We start from the raw sequence: 10468 nt of genomic DNA, 5'->3' as shown, positions 1-10468 counted from the left end.
ATTTTCTCTGGCACCCAAAAGTAAATGGTCCGATTCACACCCTTATCAGAGAACATCCCTGGTCATCCTTACTGCCTCTGATCTGGTGGACTCACTAAACACACATGCATCATTTATAAATGTTGTCTGAGTGTTAGAGTATGCCCCTAGCGATCCGTCAATTTTTTTATTGTGTCGTCTGGTTTACTTAAAATAAGGAATTTTTACTTTTGATACTTATGTACATTTTTAGCAATTCCATTTACTTTTAATACTTAAGTATATTTCAAACAAAATACTTTTAGACTTTTAATCAAGTAGTATTTTACTTGGTGACGTTCACTTTTACTTGAGTCATTTTCTATTAAGGTATCTTGACTTTTACTCAAGTATGACAATTGATTACTTTTTCCACCACTGGTTTAATGTTGTGTTGTGTAGTGGCTTTGCTGGAATGTATCTAAAACAATTTGATCTGTTTTCCCCACCAAGATGTACATGCTAAAACCACCACTGGCAGAGCAAACTAAAATCCCCCTGGTCAATATGAAAACAAAGAAACACGGAAATTACAATAGCTTCAAACTTAATGCTTTATTTTAGTGGGAAATGATTATATAATGACATAATAAGCATTGAAAAGGATTCCATCCATCTATATGAATGACCTCTGAAGCACAGCAAAACCCATGTGGCTGGTGAGCAAGATATTAAGATCAGTGATTACTATTGACAAAGATAAAGTACTGAACAGTATAGGTAGAGTAGTAGGTTTTAGAATGAAGGATTCTTATGAACTAATGTTGGGCATTCTCAAGCAGAAGACTGTTCCAGAAAGAGACATCAATGAGTTAGCAAGTGAACTTTAGACAGATCCCGAACAGCCATCAGATGCAGAGGAGAGGCTAAGGTGTGCACACCATGGTGACGGCAGACTTGGAGATGACCCAAAGACGGCCCAGGTCGTAGGTCACGTGGCTCATGCGCATGGACATTGGGATATTGCTCCATCCGGTGCCCTCTGGTTTACTGGCTGTGATGCCATCTCTGTGTTGAAGAAAGGGTTGGGGTTCATGTTTTAAAGACTATCCATCTTTTTAAGTACATCCATTATGGACTTGAATAATTGATTATAGCCATTGATTTTTAAGAATATAACTTCTGCCTCTTGAGCTTTATTCAACCACGTCAGAAGACAAAATGTAAGTTTTTACTCAAATGTTTGTCAACAATGTTATTGTAAACAAACAATGTATAGCTTTAAAAAACATGTTAGATATATTTTTTTAAACAAATAATTGATGTGTCTTTGCATCCGTAGCTCCATGTATGGATTTGAGAGTGGTTACATGTCTCTAACTACATTCCTCAGCTGTTTACCAAAACAAGTGGTGGGGTTTCTGGGAAGTTGTTGTTTTATCACAAACTGTAGCTTTACAGGACATCCCACTTTACCTTACACTGTCTACACATTTCTTTATAAGTCCTATAAGTTTAGATCTGATTATATTTGACTGATTTTATTTATGTATCTACAGTATTTTAGTTGTTGTGTAAAGAGCTTCACAAAGCATGTACAGTAAGGATAAGAATTATAATTAAAGGTATACCATTATCATACACATAGTTCAGTAGCAACCTTACCTGGTAAAAACACTACCCGCAGAGTTGACCCCAAAGACACTACCATCAGTTGCCACCTCAATCATGGAAAGCTTGCCATCAATGTGACTCCACCCCTTGTTTTGGCATTCTTGATTCAGCTGGAAACAAACAGATTCAATCAGGGTTTTAGGACCATTTCAACAGTTAGAATATGAAACAGTTTTAGAATAACTGACACTCTCCATCCTCTACTACTCTACTCCAGCTCTCACACTCTTTCCCAGATCTTACACTCATTAAGAAGATATCATCATTCTTGTTGACTGCCCAGCACCCAAAGGGTCCACAACTGTAGTACTTCACAGCTCCTGGCAATCCTGTCCATGGAATGGGTGAGCCTGGACCCTTGTAACCAACTGTGGCACTACGTGTCAGACAGAATGGAGTATCGGCCATGTTAGCCCCCACAATAAACTGTTCACCTCCAGCATCCAACTGTTTCAGAAGGCCTGAAGACCACAAAGACAGACAGACGGACGGACAAGCAAACAAGGAGCACATATCTGTCAGTACTGCCAAATGACCTACAAGTTACAATTTTAAAAAAAATCAACAGCCTGATGATATCAGGAAAGCTAAAAAGAAGGTGTCGTCTGGATAAATATTGAGTAATGCTTTCCACTTACCGGCAGCTTGCACCCAGTTACCGGCCACATACTTGTAGATTGAGTCTGCCTTGTTGACACCCCAGATCCCTGCTGGTCCTACAGTGATATGCTTCAGGGAACCAGGCAGGCGGATCCATGTATCACCTACAAGGTAGTAGGGGACTTGACTTGTGTCCGTAGCAACCACTTGCCCCAGTCCTGCATCGATCTGCATCAGATTCTTGATGTTTACTACCTTCTGACAGTCCCATGCTATGGAGACAAAGACATATGAGTAGAGTACACCAAGAAAAAGGAGGATGACATTATGGAGCAAATTTCATCAACTCCAAGTTGAGCAAGCATGTTTCAGATGATGGTAACTTACCATGACTGACGGCCAGGAGACAGAGGACCAGTAGGACGGCTGCAGTGACTCTCATGATGTCTCTGTAGATCTACAGTATAAGTTTGGTTGTACACCAGACTTCAATTGTCCCCTTGCAAGACTGAGCTTTTATAGCCCTGCACATACCTTTCACCAATGATGGGTTCCTGTTCCACCTGTTAAACGAAGACTTGATGGTGTCCGGTGTCCGGGAGAGAGGAGAGTTGTGTTAAAGTCACCTGATGACAAAGATCATTCCTTTGTTATTCTCATGTTTTCTGTGTTTACATTGAAATATGCATTTGCCATGTTTACATTTTGAAATACAGTGCCTATAGAAAGTCCACACCCACCTTGGATTTCTTCAAGGGTTAGTCTCATAAGAGCTTTGCACACCTATATTGTGCAATATTTGCCCATTTCTCTTTTAAAATCTTCTTCAAGCTACACTATATATACAAAGTATGTGGACACAACTACACATTTGTGGATTCAGCTATTTCAGCAACACCCGTTGCTGACAGGTGTCTAAAATCGAGCAAACAGCCATGCAATCTACATAAACAAACATTGGTATTAGAATGGCCTTACTGAAGAGCTCAATGACTTTCAACTTGGCACAGTCATAGGATGCCACCTTTCCAACAAGTCAGTTCGTCAAATTTCTGCCCTGCTAGAGCTGCCCCGGTCAACTGTAAGTGCTGTTATTGTGAAGTGGAAACATCTAGGAGCATCAACGGCTCAGCCGCGATGTGGTAGGCCAAACAAGCTCACAGAACTGGACTGCCAACTGCTGAAGTGTGTAGCGCGTAAAAATAGTCTGTCCTCGGTTGCAACACTCACTACCGAGTTCCAAACTACCTATGAAAGCAATGTCATCACAAGAACTGTTCGTTGGGATCTTCATGAAATTGGTTCCATAGCCGACCAGCCGTACACAAGCCTAAGATCACTATGCGTAATGCCAAGTGTCGGCTGGAGTGGTGTAAATCTCGCCGCCATTGGACTCTGGAGCAGTGGAAACGCCTTCTCTTGAGTGATGAATCCCGCTTTACCATCTCAAATAAAATCAAATAAAATAGTGTTTGTCACATGCGCCGAAATGCTGTTAGGAGTGTGTATAGAAGGCGAAGTCAGGTGCAGGAGAGCAGAGTGTAGTGAACAGGCACACTTTTTATTCCGGTCAAAATGACAGCACAAAGTAACATAAAATGTGCCCAAACACGGAACATAGACAAAAAGTAATGCGCGTAACAATATCCACAATATCAAAATACACGTAACACAAACAATCTTACACAAAGACATGATGGGGAACAGAGGAATAAATACATATGAATTGATTGGGGAATGAAAACCAGGTGTGCAGGGAACAAGACAAAAGAAATGGATACATTAAAAATGGAGCGGCGATGGCTAGAAAGCCGGTGGCGTCGACCGCCAAACGCCGCCCAAACAAGGAGAGGAGCCGACTTCGGCGGAAGTCGTGACAAATTCTTACTTACAAGCCCTTAACCAACAATGCAGTTGAAATAAATAAGTATTAAGTAAAAAATGGATAAGTACATTTAAAAAATATATAAATAATTAAAGAGCAGCAGTAAAATAACAGTAGCGAGGCTATATAGAGGGGGTACCGGTACAGAGTCAATGTGTGTGGGGGGGGGGGGGGGGGGGGGGGGCACAGCTTAGTCGAGGTAATTGAGGTGGCAGTCCGACAGATGAATCTGGGTTTGGCAGATGCCAGGAGAACGCTACCTGCCTGAATGCATATTGCCAACTGTAAAGTTTGGTGGATGAGAAATAATGGTCTGGGGATGGTTTTCGTGGTTCGGGTTAGGCCCCACTAGGTCATATAGTTTATGTAAAGGTGTTGTGGATCATGGCTAGACTGCAATTTGCAAGTGTTGCCAAAGATTTTCAAGCAGACTTAACTCAAAACTGTAACTTGGCCACTCATTGAACATTCACTGTCTTCTTGGTAACCAATCAGTGTAGATGTGTCTTAGTCCTGTTGAAAGGTGAATTCCTCTCCCGGTGTCTGGTGTGAAGCAGACTGAAACAGGTTGTCCTCTAGGATGTTGCCTGTACTTAGCTCCATCCTGTTTCTTTTCATCCTGAAAAACTCCCCCAGTCTTTGCCAATGTCAAGCATACTCATAGCATGATGCAGCCACCACCATGCTTTAAAATAAGGAGGCAGTTACTCAGTGATGTGTTGTGTTGGATTTACCCCAAACATAAGGCTTTGCATTTAGGCCAAAACGTGTATTCCGTTGCTGTGTTCATTTTGTTGCCTTGTTGCATACATATGCATGTTTTGTAATATTTTATTCTGTACATTTTATAATGATTTTTACTCTGTAATTCAGGTCATTATTGTGGAGTCACTACAATGTTGTTGATCCCTTCTCAGTTTTCTCCCATCACAGCCATTGAACTTTAGCTGTTTTAAAATGACTAATCAGTTTCCTTCCTGTCCTGCAGCTCAGTTCAGAAGGACCAATGTATCTTTGTTGTATCTGGGTCGTTTAAAACATCATCCACAGCATAATTATTAACGTGACCATGCTTCATTCTCTTCATTCAAAGACTCAATCATGGACACTCTTACTGACAGTTGTGGCTGCTTCACGTGATGTATTGTTGTCTCTACCTTCTTGCCTCTTATACTGTTGTCTATGCACAAAAATGTTTGTACCATGCTTTGCGCTGCTACCCTGCTGTGCTGCTGCCATGTTGTGTTGCTAACATGTTGTTGTCATGTTGTGTTGCTACAATGCTGTGTTTTCATGTGTTGCTGCCATGCTATGTTGTTGTCTTAGGTCTCTATATAGTGTTGTGGTGTCTCTCTTGTCGTGATGTGTGTTTTGTTCTATATTTTTATTACATTTGTAATCCCAGCCCCCGTCCCCGCAGGAGGCCTTTTGGTAGGCCGTCATTGTAAATAAGAATTTGTTCTTAACCTACTTGCCTAGTTAAATAAATGTTAAATTAAATACATATTCAATATCTGATTTGTCATTGTTACCCAATTACCAATCACTGCCCTTCTTCATGAGGCTTTTGTAAAGCTCCCTGGTCTGTATAGTTGAATCTGTGCTTGAAATTCAATACTTGAGGCGGTTCTAGCTTGCATGGCTCCCTTGGCGAACCTCCACTTCAAGCCCCCCCCCCCACACACAGAAAAACAAACACCATTCTGCACTAACTGTAATTTTTATTCAGACATTTGGAACAACACAAATAAATAATCATAACATTTAAAACTATAAATATCAAAAAGAAGTAACAAAGACAAATAGAAACAAATTGTAGCATATAAATACAAACAAAAAAGAGAATCAAATCATTCCACTATTCCACTATTTCTAACAAAAAACACACAAATAAAACTCAATTGCACAAGTCCTGTATCACATAAATACACATATAGAATAACTGTCACGCCCTGACCTTAGAGAGCCTTTTTATTTCTCTATTTGGTTAGGTCAGGGTGTGATTTGGGTGGGCATTCTAGTTTGTCTGTTTCTTTGTTGGCCGGGTATGGTTCCCAATCAGAGGCAGCTGTCTATCGTTGTCTCTGATTGGGAATCATACTTAGGCAGCCTTTTTCCCCACCTGTGTGTGTGGGTAATTATTATTTTCTGTGTTTGTGCAACATGTAGCAGATAGAGCCAGGGTGAGACATGAGACATTCACAAAAACTGTATGCTATTACACAACTTTTTAGGATTACTGCATGTTAGAGGCATGACAAATGAGCGAATGGGCTTGACAAATAATGGTATAGCCAACATTCAAATACGATGTGGTTCAACGAGAACACTGACATTTTGCCCAGGCAGAGATGAGTGGCCGGCACCGAAATGCGCGGCAACAGCAGTGGACGCATAAATTCTTCCCTACTGACAATTGCCAAATTTGGGTGCAAGCTGCAGGTAAGTGGAGAGTATTGCTCAATATTTATCCAGAGGACACCTGCTTCTTAGCGTTCCTGATACCATCAGGGTGTTGAAAAAATTATTAATGTATTACAATTTTAACATGTAAGTCATTTGGCAGAATTCACAGATACGTGCTCCCGTTTGCTTGTCTGTCCGTCTGTCTTTGTTGTCTTCAGGCCTTCTGAAGCAGGTGGATGCTGGAGGTGAACAGTTTATTGTGGGGGCCAACATGGACGATACTCCATTCTGTCTGACACGTAGTGCCACAGTTGGTTACAAGGGTCCAGGCTCACCCCTTCCATGGACAGGATTGCCAGGAGCTGTGAAGTACTACAGTTGTGGACCCTTTGGGTGCTGGGCAGTCAACAAGAATGATGATATCTACTCAATGAGTGTAAGATCTGGGAAAGAGTGTGAGAGCTGGAGCAGAGTAGTAGAGGATGGAGAGTGTCAGTTTATAAAACTGTTTCGTATTATAACTGTTGAAATTGTCATTAAACCCTGATTGAATCTGTTTGTTTCCAGCTGAATCAAGACTGCCTAAACAAGGGGTGGAGTCCCATTGACGGCAAGCTTTTTATGATTGAGGTGGAAACTGATGGTAGTGGGGTCAACTTTTTGGGTGATGTTTATACTAGGTAAGGTTGTGTTAGGTTCTGAACAAACAGAGTAAAAACTCACGAAAAGCTCAAACTAAGTTCATTCACCCACTGGGGTAAACAACTGCAAAATACAAAAACATGATTACACAAACACATATATTTTTGTCCTCCCACTAGCCGGAATCAACTCCTTGCACATCTAGACAGCCAATACATTTCTGTTACTAGTCAATAACTTGTTTGGTTCCTCTCACTGGTGTAGTCATGGCCCCACCTGACGCTAAAACCTTTGTGGTCTGTTCCTTCTCACTCCATCTGACCTGTGACCTGGGCCGAATTCCTCTCTCCTCCTTAATCCACACCTGTCCTCCCTTACCTGTGACTGAAACCAGACATTTGCCCTGTGCTTCCCCCATTAGGATCCATGAGATTCAACAATAACATGTTTGACAGAATGTAAACTTTCTTCATTCCCATGTCTCAGTCAACAACTTTCCATATACCTACAGTACCAGTCAAAAGTTAGGACAACTACTCATTCAAGGGTTTTACTATTTTCTACATTGTAGAATAATAGTAAAGACATCAACTGTGAAATAACACATATGGAATCGTGTAGTTACCAAAACAGTGTTACACAGATCACATAGTGATCCAAGATGGCGTAGCGGTGCAGACGTGTTTGTCGTTGTCCCGTGTAAATTGTATTTTTTCGTCTTTTGTATATATTTCAATCTCTTTTTCCATTTTTAAATTAAATACACCTTCCGGCAACCCGCCTCACCCAATGTAATACAGATCCGCTATTTTTTTTAGACCTTAAAGCTAGAACCTCCATCAGAAGCTAGCCATCAGATACTAGCCAGCTAATGAGCTACTAGCTATTTAGTCATTGTTAGCCACTGCTAGTGGCCTTTACCTCTAGCTCAGACACCAGCCGCTTTTACCCTGGATAATACCCGCCAGTCTGCTCAGTGCGATATCAACCCTGAGAATATTGGACTGCTTTTCGCCACCATTACTGGACCATTACTCCAGATCACCACAGCTCGCTAGCTGCTACCGAGTGGCCCAGCCTCGAGGCCCATCTCCCGGTCTGCTCAGTGGACCCTATGATCACTCGGCTACACAGCTGATGCCCCCCGGACTCTTCACTAGCACGACTAGAAGCCACTACATTGCCAGATTCCTGCCGTAAGCTCTGGACCTTTGCATCGGATCATCGCAACTAGCTAGCTGCTACCGAGTGGCTAACGCCCTTGTCCCGAAGCTAGCACCAGTTAGCCCCGAGCCAGGCGCATTTCCCAGCTAGCAAACAAAATTACTCCAGCTACAATTCCTCTTTTGCCAATTGGCCTGGACCCTTTGTCGACACGGAGCCCTGCCGATCCATCACATCTGGTCTGCCGACGTAATTCAGTCCTATGTTCCCTCAACCGGTCTTTATCGGACATCGGTGAAGACGCTTCTGCTAGCCCCGGCCAGCTAACCTTTATGAGCGCCGTGTCTCCCGCTTGCTAGCGTAGTAACGACTTCCCGTTTTCATTTATTGCTGTTCACTGGACCCTATGATATCTGGCTCCATAGCTGATGCCTGCTGGACTGTTCATTAATCACGGTACTCCATTTTGTTTATCTGTCGGCCCCAAACTTTGAACTCAGGCCCTGTGTGTAGTTAACTGACCCTCTCTGCCCATTCATCGCCATTTTACCTGTTGTTGTTGTCTTGGCTGATTAGCTGTTGCTGTCTTACCCGTTGTTGTCTTTGCTAGCTCTCCCAATCAACAGCTGTGATTGCTTTATGCCTCGCTTTGTCTCTTTCTAATGTCAATATGCCTTGTATACTGTTGTTTAGGGTAGTTATCATTGTTTTTTTTACTATGGAGCCCTTAGCCCCAAACAACATGCCTCAGATAACGCTTTTGCCCGACCTCCCACAAATGGGGTGACCTCAACTAGCATAACTAGCACCTTCAGAGATGCAACCTCTTTTATTGTCACTCAATGCCTAGGTTTTACTCCACTCTACCCTTACCCTACCAAACTCCTGTCTGTACATTATGCCCTGAATCTTTTCTACCACGCATAGAAATCTGCTCTATTTATTCTCTGTCCCCAATGCAATAGACGACCAGATTTGATAGCCTTTAGCTGTAAATCAAATCAAAATCAAACCAAATGTATTTATATAGCCCTTCTTACATCAGCTGATATCTCAAAGTGCTGTACAGAAACCCAGCCTAAAACCCCAAACAGCAAGCAATGCAGGTGTAGAAGCACGGTGGCTGGGAAAAACTCCCTAGAAAGGCCAAAACCTAGGAAGAAACCTAGAGAGGAACCAGGCTATGAGGGATGGCCAGTCCTCTTTTGGCTGTGCCGGCTGGAGATTATAACAGAACATGGCCAAGATGTTCAAATGTTCATAAATGACAAGCATGGTCAAATAATAATAATCACAGTAGTTGTTGAGGGTGCAACAGGTCAGCACCTCAGGAGTAAATGTCAGTTGGCTTTTCATAGACGATCATTCAGAGTATCTCTACCGCTCCTGCTGTCTCTAGAGAGTTGAAAACAACAGGTCTGGGACAGGTAGCACATCCGGTGAACAGGTCAGGGTTCCATAGCCGCAGGCAGAACAGTTGAAACTGGAGCAGCAGCACGGCCAGGTGGACTGGGGACAGAAAGGAGTCATCATGCCAGGTAGTCCTGAGGCATGATCCTAGGGCTCAGGTCCTCCGAGAGAGAAAGAGAGAATTAGAGAGCATACTTAAATTCACGCAGGACACCGGATAAGACAGGAGAAATCCTCCAGATATAACAGACTAACCCTAGCCCCCCGACACATAAACTACTGCAGCATAAATAGGGGGGTCAGGAGACACTGTGGCCCCATCCAATGATACCCCCAGATAGGGCCAAACAGGCAGGATATAACCCCACCCACTTTGCCAAAGCACAGCCCCCACACCACTAGAGGGATATCTTTAACCACCAACTTACCATCCTGAGACAACGCCGAGTATAGCCCACAAAGATCTCTGCCACGCCACAACCCAAGGGGGGGCACCAACCCAGACAGGAAGACCACGTCAATGACTCAACCCACTCAAATGATCAACAGATGGTAATACTATCTGTAGATCATCTATATGGAACTATCTAAATAAAGTGTGACCACATTCACCTTTATTCCTTGATTAACACCTTGTCATCATATATTATATTAACTTATCTCATATATTGTGTGCGTGCGTACATGTGTACGTGTTTTCCTGCCTTTTCAGGACCCCAACGTCCAAAC

At 42.6% G+C, this 10468-nt stretch overlaps 1 protein-coding gene across 1 annotated transcript; it reads right to left on the bottom strand.

The window, feature by feature from the left end:
• Positions 1–607: 607 nt before the first annotated feature.
• LOC120032308 (fish-egg lectin-like) lies at positions 608–2674 on the bottom strand. Its single transcript, XM_038978338.1, has 5 exons — positions 2620–2674; positions 2271–2504; positions 1876–2093; positions 1624–1742; positions 608–1026 (listed from the first exon to the last, which is right to left on the bottom strand). Exons 1-5 carry the CDS (start codon positions 2672–2674, stop codon positions 885–887), a joined length of 768 nt encoding a protein of 255 aa, XP_038834266.1. The 3' UTR covers positions 608–884.
• Positions 2675–10468: the final 7794 nt, after the last annotated feature.

This window comes from Salvelinus namaycush, chromosome 38 (assembly GCF_016432855.1).
Source record: "Salvelinus namaycush isolate Seneca chromosome 38, SaNama_1.0, whole genome shotgun sequence".
Taxonomy (NCBI): Eukaryota; Metazoa; Chordata; class Actinopteri; order Salmoniformes; family Salmonidae; genus Salvelinus; species Salvelinus namaycush.
The sequence above is the reverse complement of the archived record's forward strand: the minus strand, read 5'-3'. Positions and strand labels throughout refer to the sequence as shown.